The sequence below is a fragment of the Musca domestica genome, unplaced genomic scaffold, assembly GCF_030504385.1.
Source record: "Musca domestica strain aabys unplaced genomic scaffold, Musca_domestica.polishedcontigs.V.1.1 13, whole genome shotgun sequence".
Classification (NCBI taxonomy): domain Eukaryota; kingdom Metazoa; phylum Arthropoda; class Insecta; order Diptera; family Muscidae; genus Musca; species Musca domestica.
Window position 1 is genome coordinate 6611788 of NW_026712172.1, and position 26863 is coordinate 6638650.

At 34.9% G+C, this 26863-nt stretch overlaps 2 protein-coding genes across 6 annotated transcripts; both read right to left on the bottom strand.

Annotated features, from left to right (window-relative positions):
* Positions 1-5461: 5461 nt before the first annotated feature.
* LOC131800432 (histone deacetylase 6-like) lies at positions 5462-25010 on the bottom strand. 5 transcript variants are annotated; one of them, XM_059118571.1, is made up of 11 exons: positions 24587-25002; positions 19336-19521; positions 19126-19256; positions 11298-11481; positions 11090-11226; positions 10173-10307; positions 9408-10108; positions 8633-9333; positions 7953-8570; positions 7723-7810; positions 5462-6002 (listed from the first exon to the last, which is right to left on the bottom strand). In XM_059118571.1, the coding sequence occupies exons 1-11, from the start codon at positions 24587-24589 to the stop codon at positions 5587-5589; spliced, it is 3300 nt and encodes a 1099-aa protein (XP_058974554.1). In that variant the 5' UTR covers positions 24590-25002; the 3' UTR covers positions 5462-5586. The 5 variants fall into 5 exon arrangements, with proteins under 5 accessions (XP_058974554.1, XP_058974555.1, XP_058974558.1 ...); XM_059118572.1 differs by lacking the exon at positions 24587-25002 and adding an exon at positions 19683-19955; XM_059118575.1 differs by lacking the exon at positions 7723-7810 and having other exon boundaries at positions 5864-6002; positions 8019-8570; positions 24587-25010.
* LOC131800827 (uncharacterized) lies at positions 12361-13933 on the bottom strand. Its single transcript, XM_059118576.1, has 4 exons — positions 13828-13933; positions 13559-13761; positions 13348-13498; positions 12361-13288 (listed from the first exon to the last, which is right to left on the bottom strand). Exons 1-4 carry the CDS (start codon positions 13883-13885, stop codon positions 13140-13142), a joined length of 561 nt encoding a protein of 186 aa, XP_058974559.1. The 5' UTR covers positions 13886-13933; the 3' UTR covers positions 12361-13139.
* Positions 25011-26863: the final 1853 nt, after the last annotated feature.

Here is a 26863-nt window from a genome sequence, read left to right on the forward strand (position 1 = left end):
TGATCGAAGTCGAGCGAACTTTACTTCAAATCGAGTGACATCGAAAAAAAGAGTATGCTGATCTTTTTCTATTGCAAGGAGGGCTCCCTCAAGAAAAGTTCACTCTCCAATCGAATGCGGCCGAGCATTTCAGAGATATGCCTAGTCCTTACCTTACTTAAATACACATACATACATACAAAACAAAATAGTTTATTGAAAATAAAATAATAATTTATTGAAAATAAATTATTTTGATTTCAAAAATATGCATTTTTGGAATTCGGATTCTTAAATTTAAAATCCAGAAGAATAGTTTCTCAATTATTTAATTTGAATGCTTTCATATCATTCCCCTGAGTGTATAGTTGTTAGCTGTAGGTCCTAATCTCTCAACACTTCAAGCAATCGCTATAAAGTCGTGGAAAATTCAACATCCCTTTCAAGTTGAAACCAAACAGCATACATATATAATGTACTAGCTGACCCTGTCCGCGTTGCCGGCCCGTATTTTTAGTCTATTATGCATATTTGTCAAAGCATAATTATTCAAAGATATGACTGTTATAAGTGTTCATGTACTGGTCGATTAATTTTTAGTTTTTAGTCAAATGAGCAGTAATTTGGAATTTACTGTATTTTGTACACCTCATAATTGAGGGCTGAATGATTTAAGAATAGCCAAAGTTAATTACTTTTTTAAACCCATTAACACCTCAGATTGTGCATTAGAGTTCTCATAAGTCCGCCAAAAGGTGGACTTGTGGGGGTACTATTACATGGAGAAAATTCTAAAATTTGTAGATATGTTGAAATTTTTGTGTACGATTTTCACAACCCCCCCAAATACACATTTTTAGCCAAATCCTTTGAAATAAGGTAAAATCAGAAAGTACCTTCATATGGGCACTACTGCGAAACATCGACCTACATTGAAAACTTTCTTCACTCCTTATAATCCAAGATGACAAATAGAGGCCAAATCGAAAATATAGCAGAACAACATAGCATGTCAAACTGAAAAAAATTCACGTGATTTAAATAAGTAAAAATATTTTTATCCATCTCATAATTGAGGGCAGACTGATTTCAGGATAATCAAATATAATTACTATTTTACTCCAATTACCGTAAGATGGGAACTAATTTTATTTGTCATTTAAATTGTAAATTGGAGACGCCATAAAGTCCATATTTTTCATCATAGTATAATTCAATGACGATTCAACAAATATTCGGTCCCGTGCTACTTTCTTATATTTATAATTTGTTCTTGTTTTTCACAATTTATTTGATTTGGGATGTACATCTATATCTACGTTCCCAACCAATATTCTCTTGGGGGTTACAAATTCAATAGAATACAAAATTTTCTTTTCTGACCACACATTATATGTGAAAGTGGACTTGGGATACTCCAATGTGGGGACTTTACATGAATAAATTTCTATGTGGCAATTATCTGTACGATGGTTCCTTACGCCAGGGTAGCATAAATACAATTTTTTAGTGGTCAAGACCAATATGAGCCCTACTCCGAGAATTTTCTACTCCCTTAGAAACAAAGATGCCAAATAAGGTCCCAAAAATAGAAGAAAATGACGAAGACTCCAAAAATAGCTTAAATCATACAATGGTTATTTATGATCGATATCATATATCATATTGCAGGTCATGCAAAAGCGATTTAAGGTATCTTAAATGTTCGGGAAGAATTTTTGGAAGGATAGAAATCCTTTTCTTACTAAAAGTCCCATTCGCTCTACTATTTTGCACCCTTTATATTTGGTACTTTACTGATTGTAGTTCCCAAAATTTTTGCATTTTGAGCTCTCATTGGACGGATTATTGTCACATGAAAGAAGTAGGTCCACGCTTTGAAATGAGCCCCATTAGTATTTTTCGGTCATTTTTGTTTGTTTAAATGTCTGCGCATCTTCCAGCTGAAGCACGATGTAGGCCCTGGAGTTAAAAGGTAGATGTTAGTTACAATCGTATTTCGCACTTATTTCATTTTTTGGTGAAAAATTGTATATAGTGAAAAATTATTCTTTATTTCGTTCACAAAAAATCCACTGAATTCAATATGATAATACAAATTGAAAAAAAAAAAAAATGACAAAAGAATAATTGAAAAAATCTTCAACTTGTTCGCTGATTTTTTACAGCAACTGTTTAAAGATCCTTACAAAGTTTGTCAATAGAATGTACTTTTATTTTAAAATTCAATTCCATTGGACATTTTTTCGATATTTTCCCGTTTTGAGAATTTTTGTAATGAGATCTCTTTTTTTCGTAATTTTTTTAGCGATTTTGAAAAGGTTATTATCTTCTAACTTTGGTGTGACCGCGTTAAATTATTTCGATATCATCTATTCCGTTTCGCCACCACATAATTCGGTACTACACTTCCATGTAACCCGTCATCAATTTCAGTTCTCAAGAAATCAAGTCAATTAAATAAATTGATATTAATATTCGAATTCAAAAATAAAATATAAAAAACACTACAAATGTACATTAGAAAAAAGTAAGTCAAAATGGAAAAAAATCATGCAAAATAAAACATTACTATTGTACATTTCAAAAGTCAAAATGAAAATGTTAATATATCACATTTTTATGTGATTTTTTTTGTATATTATCCTTTTCGGATAGGAGACAATTCCGAATTTGTATGAATCATTAAAATCAGTTCAGCGGTTCTTAAGTTATAAGCGTAGTAACTAACACAACTTTCATTTATATATATAAGATTCTACATTTTGCAATTTTAGGAAACATAAAATATACGAATATGTCGCTGCTTTTTAACCGCGAAATTAGTTTTCGCACCATCACCGTTGGCGGTTTGTTAAGTTCAACGGCAATTTTTTTTCTATTATTTGGCAAAAATATGTTCCCATTGCCCAGCAGTGAAATTTTATATCAAAAAAGGGTATACCTATTGTATTTAATTTAAATTTAATTTTTTGATTTAATAATTTAAATCAAAAAACGTCATATCGAGTTTGACTTGCTGCTACCAGTAATAATTATACCATGAATATTTCTATCAAAATTTCAATTTTTAGCAATCTAAAATGAGCATACAGAAATTAATTTCTATCGATTTTTTTTCAATATCGAATGTAAGACTTTGGTCTTTGGGTTCAATTGAAAATTTTGGTAGAATAGAACAAAAATCCGATTTGGTCCAAACTTGGAAAATGGACAATATCGGTCCACTCCATAAAGTACCTCCCCCACAAATGGTCAAAGTTTTGAATAATCGGCCCTATTACGGTTGTCGTCGTCGTCGCAAAATGAATTCGAGGCGACAATAATGATATTAGGGTTGTCGTTTTTTGTCGATAGCAACAAATGATTGCTATTATCATTGTCGATACAACAGGCGACGTGAAGTCGATTTTTGAGAATATCTGTCGCCGTAAAAAATTGTGACGACATTGTATTTTTTAGGCGACGTTGATATTGTAACCATTTTGTATTTGATATTTAACCATGAAAATAACAACAGCAAAACAATTTGAAATGTTGTTTTCCGAATTGGAAAAAAACATGTTTGGCAAAAGGTAATGTTTCAGCTAATTTTATACCAGATTGGGGATCTATTGCTACAAAATTAAATGTAAACGGGCTTCCGATTAGAGACTCCGATTGCTGCAAAAAGTATGTTAAAATTAAAATTATTTTTGTATGTTTTTATTATTTAGTTTTCTAAATTCTTTTAGGTTTGAAAAGATTTTAAATTTAAAACTTAAAAAACTTTGCCCAATAAGGGTGAAGCCAGCAGCACTGGAGGTGGCATTTTTAAGCAAATGACTTTGTCGCCTTGGGAGGAGTCTGTTGCGAATGTAATGCAGTTTCAAAACTTACTGAATCCACCAGGTCGTGCACTTGGAAGAGAAAATACGAAAAAAATAAGTGTATCAGACGTTATAGTTCATGAAAATGAGCAAGTGGACAATGCTAATCACTAGACTGATGTAACTACTATTGAAGCTTCTGGGTCGCCTACTAAAAATCGTTAGGGAAAGAAGAAACTATTGAACTCTTAAACGATCAGTATAAACTTTTGGAACAACACAATCAAGAGTGGGACAAAGCAAATATATTTGTTTGCTGCCTTAGCACTCGCCACTGCACTATTAATACATTCTCCACTTCATCCTCACTTGAACTTAAGATTTGTAATGCATTTATGATATTTATTTTTTCACTATTTTTATTTTTCCGAAAAAGACAGAGATACAAACAAATGTTTATCTTTTTTGTCAATAACAAGGGAGTGTTGTCAACGATTTTTAATTGTTGCCAACTTTTATTTTAAATTGTCGATGTCGCTTCTATGCTTTACAGTAATAATATTTTTTAATCGAAGCAACGCCGAGGGCGTCTTGCACATAAAGTCGACGATTATAGAAACGACAACCGTAATTGGGCCGAATATAATAATATCCGATTCCATTCCCGAATTGGTACATCTCTATATTTCCATCAACACAAGATCTGTAAAAGAGATGGTAGTGATCGGACAATTTTTTTTGCTACCTGTCCTACATAGGGTTCAAGATTTTGAAAAGCAAAATGCTCAAAAAAAGCGAAATAAGCATCCAACTCTCCTCAAATTCCACACATACTAACTTTTTTGCTAATACAATATCTGTTGTGAAGATAAAGATATATCTGCGAACCTCTTCTGGTACCTCACCCACAAAGGGTCACAATTTTCAATACTTTTATCTGTTATTATGAGGTTTTTACCAATTATTTCCGTAAATTAGAAACTCCCAAAATAAAACAGCTGATTATTTTAGAGTACACAATAATTAATTTAATTTGTCCGTTAAATGTTACTTCCGATTTGTTTATTTTTGTTTGCTTTTCTATAACAAAACTAAAACTATTAATGTGTTTTGTGTTTTTCTTTCTTTTTGTATTGAAACTTAAAATTTACAACATCATTCCTAATTTGTTACAATGATTATAGTCAAGTATGATTATAATGGTCATATTGATGTGGATGCAATTGAATATGTATTTGTATGGGCTAATTTGTAATTATTTTACAATCGATCTAAACTACATTTATGATATTTGTTGTATTAAATTAGTTAGTGTATATCTATGTCTAGTTTAATTTTCTTCGTACTTGTAATATAACAAATAATTGGTCGTATAATGAAAATTTAAATCAACATAAATCCAATAATACTAATAAAATTGGGTAAAGTTTGCAATAAAAACATTTGTATATAGAGTTTTAGGATAGCAAATATTAAGTATAACAGAAACAGAATTTGTAAAATTGTAAAGAATGTAACAATTCTTCGAGTTTCAGTGTGGAGGTGAAAGGGGCCTTCATTGTTGAAGACACAATTAGTTTTCTTAACAAGGACATGCATAAAAAAGTATTGGCATGGTCAGCAGTTTAATCAAAGCTACAACTAATCAATTCGCCATAAAATAATGCAAAATATGTGTACACAGACGTTGTACCAAGGGGCAAATGTAGTGCAAAAGAAATTGAAAGACTGGACGCAACGAAGGAAACAGCGAACACAAATGATGCTGCACTGTCTCCACCAGTGCAGTGAGTAAATGTCAGTTATTCGAATCTACATTCAGTTGTATGTAATAGTTTTGCTGAGAGCCAAATGGTCGACTGCAACTGCTGCTGTCGTCGTCGTCATCATCATCATCACTGTCGTCATCTTTGCGTTTGCTCTTGTCCGGTTGTTCATCTTCCTCATACGCCCATTGCATTTCCTCGCCAAATTTATTTAAATGTGCTAGATTTTTGTATACATGTAGTTGTCTATTGTCAATGTACGATTCACAAGGATAACACCACACGGATAAATCACTAAAGCTCAAAGCCATCGGATGGGATGTTTCTATATTGTGGAACATCATATGTTCCATTACATAACGACCGCACAACACTTTGTGGCAACTGAGACACATCCAGTTTTCTGCCACCGAGGAACATTCATTACATGGTTGGTTTGTATTTATTGCTGTGGTTAAAGAGAAAAAGGAGAGAATTTAAATGTATTATTGAAAAATATTCTTTAAAAAAATCCAAAATAATAAACACATAGAAAGAATATTTGGGCACATTTACAGAGCACAAAAATAATAATTAATAATATTAAAATAAAGTAGATAAGTGCGAATTGCAGCAATGAAATCCTGATATGAAGCGATGAAAAATTTGAATAATGAAAATAAAGAAAATATGTTTCTATGGACTCTAGTGCGATTTTTTCTTTACTTGCTCTTTCCAAGGATTCAAATGATACGGAACCTATTCAAATGATGCGGATCCTATTGACCCTCCTTATCTGTAACTTACCAAATTATTTTATTATTATTTTACTTTTATTAACTTCTTAATGTAGTATTTTTGTCATGCTCGGATGTGTTCCAATTTTGTAAAGGAGTATATATATAAGCCGTTGTAGTTACAAACTAAACCTACCTTCCAACCTTATATATATATTTTCTAGATGACTACCAACAATCTTGTTTTCCTACAGTATAATTGCAGCATAATTGAAACAGTATAATTGATCGATAAACAATAATTTTAATACCCTCCACCTGAGGGTATAGGAAACATTTTTATATAAAAATAAAAACCATAAAGTGAGTGGGCCGTTATATGGGGCCATTTCAAAACGGGAACCTCTATGGAAAATTATATATACTTGAAGGATTGTCATCTATCAAATTGTCTAAAATACCAAATATGAAATAATTTTGTGGGTAAATGTGACTAGGATACCAAAATACGGCGGGTATCGTTATATGTGCGCTATAGGAAAACGTGGGACTAAATATTCAATGTTCTGTCACCGGGCTAGAACCCATTGTGAACTACAAATACCAATTTTTATCACAATATTGAATATCGGCAGGTGCCATTTTATGGGACGTGAACCTATACATACAATGTTTCGCCACGCGATATAGAACCCATTATGATCGCAAAAAAAATGTGGCAAAAATAATCAAAACATCGAATATCGTTATATGGGACTATACAAAACGTGGACCTATACATACAAAGTTTCGCCATACGATCTTGAACCCAATATAACCTACTAATACCAATTTTTAGACAAATCCGTGGAAAAATGTGGCAATAATCATCAAAATATCGAATATCGACAATTACCGTTTTATGGGGGGTATACCAAAACGTGGGTTTTCAAACCCAACCATCCTAGACACAATACAAATTGTTCTGGTAAGTTTTGACGCTCTACGTCAAATAATGTGGGCTGTATCGTGATTTCAACAGACAGACAGACGGACATCGTTAAATCGACTTACAATTTTATGCTGATTTATGGGGTCTACGACGAATGTTTAGGGATGTTACAAACGGAATGACAAAGTTAATAAAGCCTCCTTTTCAAGATGGAGGGTATAAAATCGAAAGAAATAGAAGACAAATGATTGAAAAATTAACAAAACAAAAGGTTCCAATTCTGCAAGAGAATAAAAAAACTTCATGTAAGCAAAGAAAATGTATTAAAATTAGTATGAGTCCACCAAAACACAAATTTTGAAGCTCTACCTTATGAAAAATATGGAAGTTAGAAGCATAATACATATATAGGAACTATGAATGCGTAATGAATGAAATTATAATTACAATAATCCGATAAACACAGAACCAAATTAAAAAAGAACACATTAACGTTTATCATGTCGATATATCTTGCTTACATTTTGGCGCATCCTCAGGATGCAGCTGTGACAAATGAGGACAATGCTTTAAGGGCACAACAGCAAACATTTCATTATTTTCAAATGCCTATTGGAATGACGTTGTGTTGGTTTAAATTGTCAAGTAAGTAATTGTAGGCGATGCATTGCAAGAAATGAAACAGACAAATGTTATATTTGGGATTAGACAATCAAGTTTGAATCTGACATAGACGTTAGAAGTTAATTACCTGCATGTGCTCTGTGAGAAATTCTGTTAGGGTTTTAACTTTTACCTTCGGTTTACTGCCACTTGCCTCTAAAGATATATCCTGTTGGGCGTCGCCAGAACCACCAGCAGCACCCTGAACATCATCCCTTGTAATATCTAAATTTTGTAAAGTAGCAGAAAGAAAATCCTCGTTGTTGTTTTCGCCCGACACCTGGGGTAACCGTTTTCCAAAGGCTAGACTTTTCCAATAGCGCTCCTGAACACTTATGCAGTTCTGTAACGTTTCGATGCAACTTAAATAGGCCGCCGTAGGTGGACGTATATAACTGCCATTTAACTGCACCGGAGGTATGGGATCTCCCAACAATGACTTTGTGCACATAGTCATGGCATATGATATTGAATTGACATTATAACCGCCTTCCAGGCAGACTATTATCCGGCCATTAGCCAGTGCCGATAACCAGTGTGTAAAAAGCCCATAAGCTTCCGGCGTTACCTTGCAACCGCCAAGTGGATCTCCAATGGCAGCATCGAAACCGGCCGACACCAAAACTAATTGCGGATCAAATTCATATGCAATTGGCATGATTATGTGCTGGAAGGCCATTATGTATTCCAAATCGCCCATGCCTTTCTGTTAGTAGCAAAAAAAGAATGATTTATTATAATTGCAATGACATTGCCTACAAAGCTAACCTTATTCCATGGAATGTTTACATTGAATCCAATGCCAGCGCCCTTGCCAACACAATCAAAGTCGCCATCTTTACTCTTGGGGAAGAAGGAGGCATTGTCGTAACGATGTATACTTATGTATAAAACATTCGGATTCGACTCGAATATATGCTGTGTACCATTGCCATGATGAACATCCCAGTCAACAATAAGAACTCTTTTCAGGCCATGATCACGAATTGCGTATTGGGCAGCAATAGCCACGTTATTGAAAATACAAAAACCATGTGGTACATCAGATTCGGCATGATGGCCCGGGGGTCTTACAATGCAAACACCACTACGTGCCTCTCCCTTAACCACCTTGTCCACAACTTGCAATACTGAGCCCGCTGCCAGTGTGGCGCACTCGAATGTTTTAGGATGGAAGTAAACTGAATTAAACTTGGCACCCATATTCTGGAGCTCATCCTTTTCCCCAATACGTCGAATCGAGTTCAAATGCGACCTCGTATGGGCCAAACAAACTTCATCTGTTGTTGCTGAGCGAGATGGCAGCTTCTGCATGCGTTCTAATAATTTGTAATCTTGATGCATTTCGTAGATTTTTTGTATGCGTGCAGGTTGCTCGGGATGTCCCTCTTCGTAAGTGTTGGCATGTTGTAACATAAGTTCATCATAGACATAGCAGACCCGAACCTTAGGCGAAAACAATTTGGTTTCTAATAGAGTTGAGAAGAGGGGAAAGCGAGAATTCAATATAAATACGTTTTTGTTATCTAAATTCACATCATACCTGCTTTAAGTCTTTTTAAACGTTGTGCATTGCGCTCAATCACATCCAGTGGAATTTTGGGAGCCGTATCTCTTGTCGGAAAACGTTCTGGCAGAGGTGAACCTCCGACAAACAACCGGCTTACTTTGTGTAAATTATTTTGTGGATTAACATTGTTGATGTCTTCCATGGTATAGGTACCTTGTGCTTGCAAGCACTTCCAGTACGGTCGATGGGCATAAATGCAATTAAAAATGGACTCTTGTATGGAGGGACACGGTGGCTCCAGTTTCTCTACCAAGGCCGGACAAGGTTCCCCCAAAAGAGCTCTCAGTGTTAAGGCAGCACCTTCGGCTAAAGATTCCAAACAGTAACCTCCCTCTAAAACTACGGCCAGGCGGGAATTAGCCAACTTTAAAAGAGGATTTATTAGATGACTGTAAAAGGCAGGTGTAACTTCCATTTCGCCCTCGGGGCAACCCAGGGCTGCATCATAGCCAGCAGAAACAATTATTAATTCCGGTTGAAATTCACAGGCCACTGGTATTAAAATTTGTTGAAATATGGCTAGGTAATCGCCGTTTGTCATGCCGGTTTTATTCAGTGGTAGATTGAAATTATAACCTAAACCAGGACCATAACCGATGGCATCGAAATCGGACTCCTTGAGATTCGGCCAAAAGGTGCCGTGTTCAAAACGATGAATCGAAAAATATAAGACTCTGCAGTTACAAATACATTTTTTTAAATTTTTATTTAGATTTAATTTGATTTCGTGAGACTTACCGTGGATCGTGATAGAAAAAACGCTGTGTTCCCTGGCCGTGGTGCACGTCCCAATCAATAATCAAAATCTTATTTACTTTAAGTATATCCAAGGCATATTGTGTAGCAATGGCCACATTATTGAAAAAGCAATATCTTTAAAGACAAGACGAAACGTGATTAAGTGTAGATCCTTTTTTATTTTGCATTTTCTTCGAACTTACCCATGGTAGAATAATACAGGTAACAGCAAGTGTTGTTGTACAACAATCGTAACAACAACCACATACAAATTTGTTTTTGTACGTAATACAAGTGTCAGAGTTATATGTCCAGAAATGTAAACAAAATAACTAATTTTCAATAGATTATTTTGATTTCAAAAATATACATTTTTGGAATTTTGTATTATTTAATTTAAAATGCAATCAATTATTCATCAATTATTTAATTTGAATGCTTTCATATCATTCCCCTGAATGTATAGTTGTTAGCTGCAGGTCCTAATCTCTCAACACTTCGAGCTATCTCTAGAAAATCGTGTAAAACAGCAACACCCCCTTTTAAATTGAAACCAAACTGCATACACACATAAAGTGTTCTACATTTTGAAATTTTAGGAAACATGAAATATACGACTATATTATCTAATGTAGCGTCGCCGCTTTTTAACCTTGAAAAAAAAAAGCTTTCACACGATCACCATTAGCGTTTTGTTAAGTACAACGGCAATTTTTTCTATTATTATGCAAAAAATATGTTCATATTTCCCTGCAGTGAAATTTTATATCAAAAAAGCGTATACCTATTGTATATCAAAAAAAAAAAAAAATAAATTATATCACAAAACGTCATATCGTGTTTGACACTAGTATTACTATAGAGTCAAATCAGCGGGGAATTGCTGCTACCTGTAATTATTATACCATGGAACTTACCCATTAAATTCGGCTTTCATGGCATGATGTCCCGGTGGCCTTATTATGGCCATGCCATTTTGTATCGTACCGCTTACAACATTTTCTACTAAATCTATGGTTGAACCAGCTGCCAGTAGTGACAAATCAAATGTGGTCTGCAAAAGCAAAAAGAGCAATTTAAAACCATACATGCTTTGCATTTTAAATGTGTATTGCAGAAACTTACTGGATGTATATAAACTGAGTCATAATGTGAACTAAAATCTTCCATTTTCTCATCGTCATGTACCCCTGATGTCTTTTCCAAAAGTTTGTAATGTTCCTCACTGTGCAAAAGCATGATTTCATCTTTTGTTGCTCGTCTCGATGATATGAGCTGACATCGTTCTACCAAATTCAATTCTCGGCAACTAAAAATTGAGAAGTAAAATTGCTTTAAATCAAGGCTAGGCAAAGAGTATCCCTTGGGATATCTGTGTGTTCACCAACACAATTGTAAAAAATAAATTGTTTTGAATTTCCTGTCAAATTGGTTTTGGGAGAATATTTAGTTTTGTTCGAGCAGTCGTTGATGAAGGTGCTGTCGGATATTTTTATGAATACACCGTAAGAAATATTGGAGCACGAATATATCTTACTACATATTCGGAACAAATATTTCCGAATTTGTAAAAATTATAAATTTTAAGATTTATCTTTTTTAATTGAATTCTATTTGACAAAATTTGCATACGAATTCACATATTAGGAATAGAAATTTATTTCACATTGTTAGTCAAATTTATTGTCCTTCCAAATTACTAGACATTTTCATATCCCTTGATTTCTCTGAAATTATATGTACGTTCTTAGTCAATATTAGGAAAATAACAGAATGTGATGTTTGTCATTCTGTTTGTAATTCACGGACATAATATTTTAGGACCCAACGCAGGATATGCGTTTCTGGTCAGCATAAAATTTTTCAACTATTTGCGTATGTAAGCCTGTGGTAATCGGTATTAATTTTTAAAGGATCAACTTAGATGGTTAGGATGTTAAGTCCGAAATTATTATTTGTGTTTAATAAATTTTTTTTTTAATTTTTTTTAATAAAAATTATATAAATTTTTTTTATTTCAAAATGAAACATAATTGAAATAACTGTGCAAATATATCTCCGAATTGTCTGATCAAAATATTAATTTTTAACAACGAAGTTGTTTTTAAAACAGAAAATTTTAAATTGAAAATATAAAGAGAAACAATTATTTCTCACTCTGTAAAGAGAGGCAAAAAACACTTGCAATATTTTCCCTGCAGCGAGCAGCTTTAGTAAAATTGTAGTGTTTTACTGGTGACATTGTCGCTAGTACTAGTGAAAAAGTATACCACAACCAATGTAATTTCCTATGGACATTTAACATAGGCTTGTCATAGGAGAAGTACCAGTAGACCTTGACTATATTGACTAAGTAGTTCTTTTGGGACTATATGGTGACATTTGAACCAAATAGTCACTAGAAAAAGATTATATCTTTTGAGATTATGTGATGACGTGTATACCAAATAATCACTACATTATATTGGGTTTCCTGAGCTATATGTAGACATTTGAACCAAATAATCACTAGAAAAAGATTAGATCTTTTAAGTTTATATGGTGACGTTTGAACCAAATAATCACTGCATTTTATTGGGTATCCTGAGCTATATGTAGACATTTGAACCAAATAAACACTAGAAGACCATTAGTCCTTTCGAGATCATATGGAGGCATTCGAACCAAATAGTCATTTGAGATTTTTAGGAAAATGCTTGTAATAGAATAAGTATTTAACAACGTTACATTTTTAACGCAGTTATTAAGTAACAAAAACAAAAGTAAAGCACAGTTCAATCTACACACAATATATTTAATTAATCTAAAACAGTCTGCGAATTTTAGGCAAGGTAATAAATTAAGAAATGGATTACATATATAGCTCACTTTTTTCAAGGCTGGCCAAACCTTGTCTTATTTTAATAAAACTGAATAGTGTTAGAACTAGGATTTTAAAATTATATAGTATAACATAAAAACATTCAGTTAAATTTGTGGTTCTTCATCATTTTCATCTTGTTCCTTTTCTTCGGTGCGCCTGCTTCGTTTGTTGATCTTAAAATACTTTTTCTTTTGGCGTTGGAACGCTGCTCGTAAAGTCTTGTCAGGTAATTTATTAAATGTTGATATAACTTCTGTTTTATAAACTATATTTTAGCATTACTTATTTGAAACAAAAACAAACACGTTTTACCTATTATGGCGGCAAGTACATTACCAAAATCTCGTAGACCTTTTTTCCCGAAAGTTCCGTCAACATTAAAATCCATAATAATATTTCTTCCAAATACTTTATGCAAATTACGTTCAGCGTTACCTGCAATGAGATTTTTCATTTGTCGAGTCTGCAATTGTAAAAATTGTTTTAGTTATGAATTTGTTATTCCCAAAACGCAGATACGTACATATAGATCTGCTTGTGTTGCGAGAATTCGATCAAATTCTCGAAGTTTTTCTTCCGATTCAATTGGAAAAATTGTCATAATATTGTCCACAAATGCGTTCTGAGAAATAACACGATCCAGTAAAACTTTATGCTCCGCCAAAATATCAATAATCGTGTCTAGTTTTCTGGCATTTTCTTGGCAGGAAGAACATTTTGCATTAGCTATCAAAAATATGAACTCAATTTTGTTATACTGTTAAAAATTTAGTGATAATCTTTGGAGATTACCTTGTGGAGCAAAATATTTCATTTTTCCTTTGGAAGGGTTGGCATTTTCGTTCGACATGTTTATGTGCGGGAGTTGTGTACTTAGGAGGTAAAAATTTGTGCTTGATATTTCTCTGGAAAGCAGGAATGTAAAATGGGCACGATTACAAAATCAGAATCAATTGGCAAGCATACAAATTTGAACTGAATGTCTTTAATACAAAATGTCTCTTTTTCCCCTAGAGTCAGATTCGTTTTGAAAATACCAATCTCACAAGAATTCACCGGTTCTTCGTAGAAACTTTCTAATGCCAAAATTCGACTGCCTTCAATATATATTTCGCCCTTTTTCTTTATATTATCAATTTTTATTGGAATGCATGAATTCACCGCGCAAATATTATTTGGTTCTTTGCAGGATATGTAGCAATCATTTACAAAAGCTCCAACGATAACACCTTTTTCATATTTTAACCCATCCTGAATAGTGTTGACAATCATGCAATTTTTTTCCTTTTGAATAATTTGTTGAAAGATATGTGATGGTTTTCGAACATGTTTTTTCAGTGTTTGCAGTTTATTTTCAAATGCATATGCAGAAAACGAAATAAGGGGACCATACTTTTCTGCGCAAGAAGCCAAATGAAGCAGATTATGAACGTTAAAAGAAATGCTGTTCGAACCAAATACAGTTGAGAAGTTCTCGACAAATAATTGAAGCAAATTATTAGCTTGAACAATATTTTGATCCATATGTCGTGCATTGTTAAGAAGTCGATAAGCACAATGTAAAGTTAAAAATTCATAATAAATATCTTCGTGTACATTATTATAAAGAGCAATAATTCCTGTATAAGCAAGGAACTGGTGAAATTCAGTCGCTTTCCAATGACAAAGATCATCTAAAGGCCTGGGTTTTCTTGGGAATTCCCTTGGAATGTATTTTTTAAATTTCACCAATTCAGAAGATATTTTTGAAATATTTTGTTTTGAGGTTTTCTTTTCAGTTTTATTATGCATTATTCTGGTTAGCATTTTTTTGGTGACTCCGAGGTCAATGAGATGCATGCTATCTAAAGGAGTCTGATTTATCATACCAAATCCAATTTCTTCGAGAGGAGTTTTTTCTTCTTTGAACATTTGGGAATGGTGGCATGGATACTTTCGCACAGCAAAGTCCTCATCGGAGATTAGGGAACCACTCTCGCTACTATAAGTCAAGACATTGTTTACCTTCTTCGCAATTTGAGTACACTTGGTGCAGCCATGTGTTGATGTATGTCCAGGAACTCCACAAACGAAAGCTTTTGCTGGTGCGTCACATATTAAGCAACGAAACTTCAATTTTAAATGTTTTTGTTGTATGATAAACTGACCTTTTAGTAGAATCACTTCATCAATGAAGTCTTTCAAATACACATTCACACTACCCGGCTTGGTGTTTCCCAAGTATAATCCAACAACAAACGGTTTTGTTTTCTCCTGAATATTAACGATTCTGCAAAGGATTGGCCACAATTGCACACGAGAGCTTTTGAACAGTGGAATTCCATCGATATTTATATCTAGTTCGACTTCCTCATACTTTTCCAAAATGTGACCAACTTTTCGTAGTTGTGTTTCTATGCCAATATGACAATAAATTCCAGGGGCAACATTTCTCGTTAACATATTTTTTGCTCTGCCCACCAAAGTCTCTCTAGTGAGCGGAACATCTAGACCTTCTTCCTTTAATATTGATAAAAGACTTTCCAAACATTTCTTTGAAGGATTCGTTTCCATGCACCACTTTTTAAGTTTGTCCCGCAACATTAATTTCGGAACTGCAAAATCTTCCATTCCATTTTCCACGAAATCATTTATAAAATCTCCACCGTTTGACACAAATTCACTTTCACTATTTTCTTGTTCACATTGCAAACTTCTGTTTTTATACAATATTTTTTGTTTTTTAATTAATCTTTTATAATTTCTTTTACTCATTTTGTTTATATATTTAATAAATAATCACCTTTTTAACAATAAAACACACAAAACAAATTAATTGCCGATAAAAACGCGTTGTTTCGATGCGATCTACAAAAAAATTACATAAAAATGTGTATATATTCAATATGTTTTAATGACAATAAAAGAAAAGCCAACTGTCGACATTGTCAGTAGAAATACACTACAATCAGTGTCCCAAACCAAACTCTACTCGTAAATTGTTGAAATTTGAACTAGTACAATTGTCTGTAGAAATAAAGTGGTAATATAAGATACATGGTTCTTTGCTCGCAGCAGGGTTGTTATTTCAAAACACATACAATCACAAAAAATTTTTGAGGCTCTCTGCCTTGCCCTGCTTTAAATGTTGTACATACATATGTATATATTATAATAAATCAAGAAGGATAATCAGACCATACAATGTAAAACAACAACAAAAAAGGCCTCCATACGATAAAAACACAAGTTAACTAAAATTCATTTAGAACAGGTAATAATGTGAGGTATTAAAACCAAGTATGGACATTTTTTTAAGTTCATTATAAATGCTAATGAACTACAAGTACATACACATTCATACACATGTAAATGAATACCCACCGCAAGAACTATAGCGAACAAACAAAAAAGTCGAAAAAGTTATAAAACGAATGAAAAAATATAAATTAATTAGAACGAAAAAAAGAGTCATGTCTGTTGGATGAGTTTGAATGTGAAGAGAAAATACAATTACACCATTTCAAGTCAAATTCTAAAAAAGAGCTATGACAAGATCAATGTACCTAAAAATGCATGTAATTTTGTAGCGTTCAAAAAAATAAATCTGGTGTTAGAGGAAAGTGTAATAGGGTAAGGGATATGCCACCGAACGTTAAATAATGGCGGATGGTAGAATATAAACTCCATTCTTGTCGTTATGGCATATTAAAAATCTTCATCAAACATTTGGTTTAGCATGTGAATTTTCTTAAAGACACAAAGCATCGACGAAATTTCGACTTTCCTTGTTATGGTACTTGCTTTGAAATTACCCAGAGCTACGCTATGGACCTCAAATGCTGTTAAAACAGACATTCTACCAAACCGACTGGATAAATTGTAAACAGACATGGGGGGAGATCGTGCTAATATACGAAAGGCAGTACAAGGTGAGATACAAAAACTGCAACAAAGTCAAACGCCATAATTTTTACATTTTTTTTTTAATTTCAGTGAATGAAAGCAAAAATGTCGGAAATAGCATCAAATTTTAGAATAAGTTTAGATTTGTTCGAATTGGCGACCTTTGACACGAATTATGGCCTTCAAACCGCCAATGAAACCGTCGCACGCTACCCGAATGTTGCTCTGCGGTATTTTAGCCCATTCTCGGCGAAGCGCTTGCCTGAGGTGATCAACACTTTGGTATTTTTTAGTGCCAGCCTTGCTTTCCAAAATACTCCAGACACAATAGTCCAACAGATTGGTATCCGAAGTTTTTGGTGGCCATTGTGCACTAAAAATGAAGAGAGGAACCTCAGTTTGTAATCATTCTTGGGTGGCGCGTACTGAGTGTGATGGTGCTAAATCCTGTTGGAATGTCCAAGGTCTGCGGTCAAAATGTTTGAATGCCCAAGGCTTTAATACACCCTCCAGAATATTTTCGCGAGAGCGACCATCGGCTGTTATGGCGGCCCACACACACCTGGTAGCCAATCGAAGGTCCACATTTTCAGCTGACCTCTTTGGCAAGTAAACACGATCATTTTGTTTGTTTACAAACTGTTGTACAACGAATGCTTTCTTATCGGAGAAAACCAAATTCGACAGTTCACCACTTTCGGCCAGGCGAAGCAACTCTTTAGCTCTTTTCAGTCTATTTTCTTTCTGTTACACCACTTCTTGCACTTTTTGGAATTTCAATGGCTTTACTCCGAACTTATTTTTTGATGTTTGCCGAATGGAATATTGCGATATGTTCAGCTCATGAGCCATTTTTCGGTCACTGTGACGCGGTTTTCGATCAAGTCTCTTCTTTACTTTTCGAACCAATTCTGCTGATGTTGCTGTTTTCTTCCAGTATCACGGTAACGAGCGATGGCACGAGACACAAAAGATTTATTCACATTTAAATGCTGGAGTGCTCTAACTTGTGGTTTTCCAGCCAAATATAAAGAAATCACAATATCACGCTTGAATTCCATCACGAATAACATTTTTTCTGAAAAATTCTCACCAAAATACTTTTGTACGCTTGTCAACCATATAATGAGCTGTCACTGGAATAATATTAACAGCTGTCGGACGAGTGGCTTAGAAATGACAGCAGTCTGAAGTTAGTTGCAGTCTTTTTATTTCACCCTGTACATCAGAGTGGGAATTTGTTTGGTAATTGGCTTGATAAACGATAAGTCTGACGCAGTTGTGTCATTTCACTGTTCTTAAAGTTTAAATTCAAGGTACTTTGGTTTTTGGCGTTACCTCTTTCCGGGCCCTTCTCATGTTAGTTCAGAGCTACGATATGATCCTCAAACGTTGTCTAAATGGACATAAAAACGTGCTACTATATCAAAGTGTACTTCAGAGTGGGACCTATTTTGTAATTGGCTTGGTAAACGATAAGTAAGAACTGCAGTATATTCCAGGTGTATATCTTTGCTATACTAAGGACCCTAGTCTGATGCAGTTGTATCATTTCATTGAGGAACTCGTCAAGCTCTTATCGAACAATGAATCGCTTCGGATCTGGCCGAATACACTAGAGGTGGTAGAACTTGATCCGTGTTTTCTGTTAGCAAGTTCAAGATCAAATCATGGTTGGATGTTGAACTTTGAAGTGGGACGGAACGGATATACGTTTTGCAAGCTATTTGAGGACGAGGGGAGTCAAAGACACCTGCGTTGTACTTAGCTTAAAGGCCAAAGACAGAGAATCATGGGTGAGAAAAAAATTCAAATTCTAACCTGTGATTAGTTGTTAATTCCCTTTTTAAAAGTGACCAAGATTTTTTACTAGATCTGTTTTGAGCTATATTATTGGACTCTGTATATATATTTCCTGGTTACCGTAAAAGTCACAATATAACTAAGCATTGCCTTTGACTACTCGTCCAAACATTATTTTGGTCGTTATCTTCATGCCAATTTCAGTACATGACAAAAACATAGATTTACAATTTTTTCTGCTTTGTTCCGGCTACAGAATTCTAACATTTTTGTTTTGGTAATCACAAAATACTTTAGCAAATTCAAATACAAGCAAAGTGATGTCTACATCAGTAATAGACTTCAATGTGTATGATATACATTTTTTTGGTAATTGTTTAAAATATATGAGGAATTACATACCGATCCAGTACCCTTATAAAACGCTCGGGACATTCTGGATGTTTGTCGTCCCATAGGCAACGGTGTTGGGACATTGATTCGTCATACACCAAACCCGTGGGACGTTGTTTCATATATTTTGCGTTAACAGCCTGCAATGGAAAAAAAAAACAAGAATAACATCGTTAATTGAATGTAGAAAGCGTCACTGCGGCATTTATTCATATTTACATTTTGAAATATATCCTTAACTGTTCCATCCAATTGTGTGGGTTGTTGCATTTTCAATAGCTTAGCTTTCCGTTTCGCCTCCAGCAATGCTGCATTCGGCTTGCGATTCTCAACTGATGATTTGACCATGGCTCGCGTTTGTATTTTAGCTTTCTGTGCTCCCCGCCTTGTCACAATTGGCGAACTCTGATAAGAATTAAAATAATTTATTTTTATATGTCACAGCAGTTTCTCATCAAAAACAATACACTTGTTGACGATAGATAAGATTATTCCTTTTTTTATTGGGTTATAAAAATTTGCAAAAATAAAAACATAAAAGATTCCTCTTGGAAAATTGTTTATACTTTGCTGTGTTTTAGTTCTTCAGCCGTCTGCCAGAAACCAACAGCTATGATTAAAAGCCGCAAATAAACTGATTCATTCAACAACAAAATGCTCGAATCCAGTTCAGTTTACCTTGTACTTCTCATGCTCCCACATAAACGTGAATGAACAGCTCAACCGCCGGTGGTATCTTTTGTTTTGCCGCAAAATATGCACAACAACAAGACAAGCTTTTGTTTGGGTGTTATGGCGTTCTTAGTTTTGAATTTTACTTTTATAGAGGAGTATGTATGTACATATGTATATAAATATGGTTTATATTAGTTTTAGCCGTCACTCAGTTAGCGGTGAGTTTTCACGCTTTATGATTTATAAAGATATGAATTATTTTGCCACATCTAAAAATGGTATTTTTCTTGACGTCATTATTTTGCTACGTTTTTTTTGGAGAATTAAAATGATGACAATTTCCATACACAAATACATATGAACATAGGCAAGTTCACTTAATTAATTATTAGTAATTTTTCTTTGAGGAATGGAGTGAATGTGAGCCCATAAAAAAAAACTTGAAAAGAAATAGATCACGACTTGCTTCCCGAGCACGTTACCAACAATCCAAAGGAGGGGTTTGTTCCAGTAGTATAAAGAAAATACCAGCGAATGAAAAAATAAGTAATAACGACTTTATGTGAATACTTGATTTATAAACAAATTAGCTACCCTCAAAAATTATTTGTTATGGGCCTTCTAACGCACCACTTTATATTTCGAAAATAAAATATATTCTGACTTTATTATCCGGGTCTATTTTGGTAGAATAACCCCTACCAAAATAGACCCGGATACATATTTCAAATTACAGATCGTATGGTTGGAATTGGTACAGAAACCTACAAGAACCTGGCAAGACAATTAAACAGACGCAGCGTGTTGTGCGAACCTGTATCGCACACTAGGCAGACGTTTCACACATCTTCATCCTACTATTCGGAGGACACGATAGACTGCGCAGGCGTGACACTCTTTCTATCATATAGTTTATTTTTTTGTCTTACGCTCTCATTATTTTCTCTCTTGTCTGGCCAATTGAACGTCACCCACTTTTATACTTATACAGGTCTAAATTGGAAGCTGCTTCTGTGAAGAAATCGAAAAGACTATTACTGTAGTCCGCGGGAAGATTAGTGAAGAAATCGATAAGGCTATTACTGTAGTCCGCGGGATGATTAGATATAACTGTATCTAAACAAAGCAACATTATATCCGCAAGACTATTTCTGTAGTCCGCGATTCACTTAGATATATCTGTATCTAAACTAATCTTAACTACCTATTCAATCAATTCACGGATATAACTGTATCCACAAGCCCACAAAATAACACACATCTATATTATAAAAAAAAACAATAATAATTAAAGCATGAAAAAAATATGGGGTGATTGTATTGACAACCTCCCTATAAAAATATTAGTATATAAGATATGAAACCTTATTGTTATTTTCATTAAATATATGAAATACCCTGATTTGCCAGGGCAGCCGGATGGGATGTACTACAAGGATGACATTTATACTGTAATATTTAACTACATCAGCGACTGCATCTGGATGAATGCTATTCCTCATGCAAATGGTCCACAGAATACTTTTAGCAGGTCTGAATACTTTTCCATTGCATTCCACCCGCATTCGGTTCGGCCCGGCTTATATTTCATATGGTCACTATTACGAGGAAAGGGTTTGGGCCCACAGTGGGAAAATGGTCAAGGATGCACCTTTGTGGTGTCCAATTTTGGAAAGAGCATCGAAAATGCTCCTAGACCACTGATTTGGATAATATTCTGGATGGGGGTATTTAAGCCTTGGGCACGCAAACATTTTTGCCGCAGACCTTGGACATTCCAACAGGACTCAGCGGGCAGCGTGTGACGGTTTTATTGGCCGTTTGAAGGCCATAATTCGTGCCAAAGGTTACAACTTCGAACAAATCTAAACTTATTCTAAAATTTGGTGCTATTTCCGACATTTTTTGCTTTCATTTTAAATTAAAATTTAAAAGAAATGTGAAAATTATGGCGTTTGCCTTTGTTGCAGTTTTTTATCTCACCCAGTATACCTGCTGGTCGAACACCCGAAATAAGACCAAATTTCCCAGCAGAGGCAGCGGGACTAGCGAATAAGCGTGATGATCCCAGAGTCAGTGAACTGACAGTGTAAGTCAACAGGTTGGTAAAGGAGCACAAACGGAAAAAGTGGATTGGAACGACGTGACGTGACTGATCTAAAGAGGTGCCCTAGGCGTTGTAATCGCCAATTTGTCGAGCACCCTGAGAGTGATAGGGCGAAGCGAAGAGTCTTACGACGCATAGGATTTCTTCCAAAACGCTAAGTCATCCAAAGCGTTTGGCCCAGACGCAATATCAATTGTAATGTTGAAACAGTTGGATGCACCGGAAGTTGAGTATCTCACTCAAGTACTGCCATTCGTTTGTCTGATTTGTTATCACTGACATGGTAAGTATGACAAAAATGTCTACGCGATCTCCAAAGAAATCTGGCTGGTCTTAAAAAACCTGACTAAGTCCTTCTGAACGACTAACAACTTCTTTACTATTCCAAACAAAGTGTAGTGGCACCTAAATGATAACATGAATTCGTGCAAACTTTGCTAAGAGTGGATCCGGGACCAGGACGGGTCTTGAACCCGGATTTTCGGGTCAAAAATCTGGGTCAAGGGTCCGTCCCCCAAGAAAAAAATTGTTTCCTGGAATCAGGGTAAAAATACCTACCTCTGGAAAAATATCGAAGAGTTTTTACTAAACTAGAGTTGTTCCCACAAATTATCGGGTATTTACTATTCCACTGTCCAATACTAAATCAATAGCAACAAACATCGCCTCTTCTTACTTCACAAGGAGCAAGTTGAGTTTAGGGGCTATGCTCGGATCATTTTGAAATTTTTACCGCAGGTAGGTATTTGTAACCTGATTACGGCAATGTAATTTTTTTGTGGGGGAAATACCCGGTTACCCGGTTATTCGACCCAAAAGTTCGAATATAACATCCGGTTTGTATCCGGTTCTACGTAACCGATATCAATAAAATGGGTATCATTTGAAAGCTTATGAAAATATCTATCCAACAAGTGGTCATATGACGGGGTTGCTGGAACCGGTTTCGGAGAAATTTAGGAAAATTTGCATTTTTGTATGAGTACTTTTTGAAAAACCTATAAAAACTCGAAAACGGACCCATTATAGGGTCTTAAAATCTATACACTATATTATAGCTAACACTATTGCCTTTCCAAAATGGTGTCATATGTGTTGATATCTTTTGTGGTTCCGTGGATATAAGAGATAGAATTCATTAAATTATATTTTTCTCCAGTCTAGATGCATTTGACTTTGACCTTTATAGCTTTTTTAAGCAACCGGCCTTCGGCCGGGGCTTAAGATTTTCTCCTCTGGGGTATGTCCAACACCGGCTACGCGATCCATAGTTTTTCTAAAAATTGTACATTTTGTAAGTAGCCGGCCTTCGGCCGGGGCTTAAGATTTTCTCCTCTAGGGTATGTCCAACACCGGCTACGCGATCCATAGTTTTTCTAAAAATTGTAATTTTTGTAAGTAGCCGGCCTTCGGCCGGGGCTTAAGATTTTCTCCTCTAGGGTATGTCCAACACCAGCTACGCGATCCATAGTTTTTCTAAAAATTGTAATTTTTGTAAGTAGCCGGCCTTCGGCCGGGGCTTAAGATTTTCTCCTCTGGGGTATGTCCAACACCGGCTACGCGATCAATAGTTTCCTAAAAACTGTAGTTTTCGAAAGTAGCCGGCCTTCGGCCGGGGCTTAAGATTTTCTCCTCTGAGGTATGTCCAACACCGGCTACGCGATCCATAGTTTTTCTAAAAATTGTAATTTTTGTAAGTAGCCGGCCTTCGGCCGGGGCTTAAGATTTTCTCCTCTGGGATATGTCCAACACCGACTACGCGATCCATAATATTCTAACAACACCAAATTAAAAACAAAGCAGATTAACAAGAACGTTAAACCCGACACAAAACTTGGGTTCACTCAAACTGCTTTCATAAGTAACGACTTTAAAAGTCAATATCTTCGGAACTACAAAAGATATCAACACATATGACACCATTTTGGAAAGGCAATAGTGTTAGCTATAATATTGTGTATAGATTTTAAGACCCTATAATGGGTCCATTTTCGAGTTTTTATGGGTTTTTCAAAAATTACTCATACAAAAATGCACATTTTCCTAAATTTCTCCGAAACAGGTTCCAATTACCCCGTCATATGACCACTTGTTGGATAGATATTTTCATAAGCTTTCAAATGATACCCATATTATTGATATCGGTTACGTAGAACCGGATATAAACCGGATGTTGTATCCGAACTTTTGGGTCGAATAACCGGGTAACCGGGTATTTCCCCCACAAAAAAATTATATTGCCGTAATCAGGTTACAAATACCTACCTGCGGTAAAAATTTCAGGTCAATCCAAGCATAGCCCCTAAACTCAACTTATGCCCTTCACAAAAACCGATGACTTGAGTCAACATTTCTTCATCAATCAAAAGAATAAACCAATAAACTGCTGTACATTCTGACTATCCCATAAGCCGTCCCGGTATTCAATGTTTTCAAATGCCAAAAATATAATATAAATAAAACATATACTTCTGTCCGGGTCGGGGATTGTTCGAAACTTCTTTTGACGTTCGCTGTAGTAATGGATTTTATTTCTTTTTGACGTTTGCCAACACTCTCACATTGCAATAATAAACTACAAGAACAATTTTCTGGCGACAATCAAAACGACAAGAAATAGGACAAATGATGAATATTTACATACTCTTATTTTACAAACACACATACACACACATATTTTTCGCTTACCATTCTTGATTCTTGTGCGTGAATTTTCAAAAAAGAAATCCAGACAGACTGGCTGGCAGAAGGCGGCTGGCAGAAGGCGGCTGGCAAAATGGCAGGTGATTTGTTGTTGTTGCTAAATTTTCTATTTTCCACAGATAATATATTGTAAACACTCACGCACGTTGCTCAAACCGAAAACGACCACTATGATTGATTTTGATTACAGAATTCCGAAGAATGTTGAAAACATTGGCTTGCTTGGCTTTCAAGTTGACTACAAAATTATGCGATCAATTGCAGAGACACTATTTCACTATTTATATGCGTATGTATGAAACACCAAAGGGATTATTGATTTTATTATATTCTAGTTGCCATTTATTCTAATTACGTACACACACAATTATTTTCTTAAATATTTTTACTCATTTGCTTTTAATTTCAAATCACAGATAGATATTTTTTTCTTTTTCGGATGTTGTGTTTATAATTGTATCCCCTTCTAAATGTTTTTACGTGTAATTTTGCTCTGCTCACTCCCGGAAAATTCTTTTACATGAGGCAACCAAAATAAAATAATACAGGTATGCGCATCGGCACAGCTGCTAGTGCAGTGAAATGCCAAAGTGTTTTGAGATGTCCAAATTTTGAATAAAAGACTAATTAAATTTGCTAAAATTGTTGAAAAATATATATAATAACAATCTCCAAAGCGCGTTTTGTAAGAAAACATATAAAAGTAAACTTATTTCTGCACAAACACAAACAAATTTTTTTGACAAATCAGTGTTCAGTAGTGCAAAAGCATCTACCTGAATTCATCTGTCATGGAGTTGCCACCATAGACACGGGCTGAACACAAAGAAACCGTTTTTCGCACAGCTTTCATGGCAAATCCGCAATAGTTTTTTTGCTATGGTGTTGGCGTCAATAGCAATTTCGTAGCCACAAACATAACTATTTTAAAATAAAAAAAGACTGCAACTTTTCTAATAAACTTTCCAACTTCTCCCTTGGTTATTTTTTTTAAATTAAAAAAAACTCAGTTCAAGTAGACGACATCAGTCTAAATCATGGTAGAAGACCATGGTCTAACTTTTGCGCAAGGTTGCCACAGTTGGTAGAATGATGCCATGGCGCAATATCAAGGTGTTCCTGCAAATTATAAACATCAGATTAAATGTCAAAATTTGTCCACACCAAGGTAGATCTAACAGGTAACCGCATCGGCGAATTGCTACAACAAAGCAACTTTTGTGGTCCCCTCAAATGTCAAAATTGGCATCTAAGGCGAAAAACATAGATTCGCCATGACATTTAAAGGTTGCGGCAAATTTGTTTCAACCAATCAGAAACGAGGTGTTTGTTTACATTTTATTTTGTGTGCCTCTCGTCGTAAACGAACGTCGCAATAAAAGTTTTTATTGTAAAACAAATAAGAGTAAAATAAGTATTAATTGTAGTATTGCGATATTTTTTAAACCAAGAAACCTATAATGACTATATTTTACTGGTTTAAACCGAAAGTTTTCCGGAACTGCAAATGGCAAGAGTCGAATTCTTGCACTACTTCCCGTGATGTGCTTTGGGAATCTTAGATGTTGCGGCTAACTTAATTCTTAAAGCTGCACTCCATTCTAACCTCCTTCTTTCATTTTCTTTTAATTTTTTTTTCTTGTTGCAATCTAAACTTGCTCTTAAATTATTTGAAATATTTGAATCATATGACCACTTGTTGGATAGATATTTTCATAAGCTTTCAAATGATACCCATATTATTGATATCGGTTACGTAGAACCGGATATAAACCGGATGTTGTATCCGAACTTTTGGGTCGAATAACCGGGTAACCGGGTATTTCCCCCACAAAAAAATTATATTGCCGTAATCAGGTTACAAATACCTACCTGCGGTAAAAATTTCAGGTCAATCCAAGCATAGCCCCTAAACTCAACTTATGCCCTTCACAAAAACCGATGACTTGAGTCAACATTTCTTCATCAATCAAAAGAATAAACCAATAAACTGCTGTACATTCTGACTATCCCATAAGCCGTCCCGGTATTCAATGTTTTCAAATGCCAAAAATATAATATAAATAAAACATATACTTCTGTCCGGGTCGGGGATTGTTCGAAACTTCTTTTGACGTTCGCTGTAGTAATGGATTTTATTTCTTTTTGACGTTTGCCAACACTCTCACATTGCAATAATAAACTACAAGAACAATTTTCTGGCGACAATCAAAACGACAAGAAATAGGACAAATGATGAATATTTACATACTCTTATTTTAC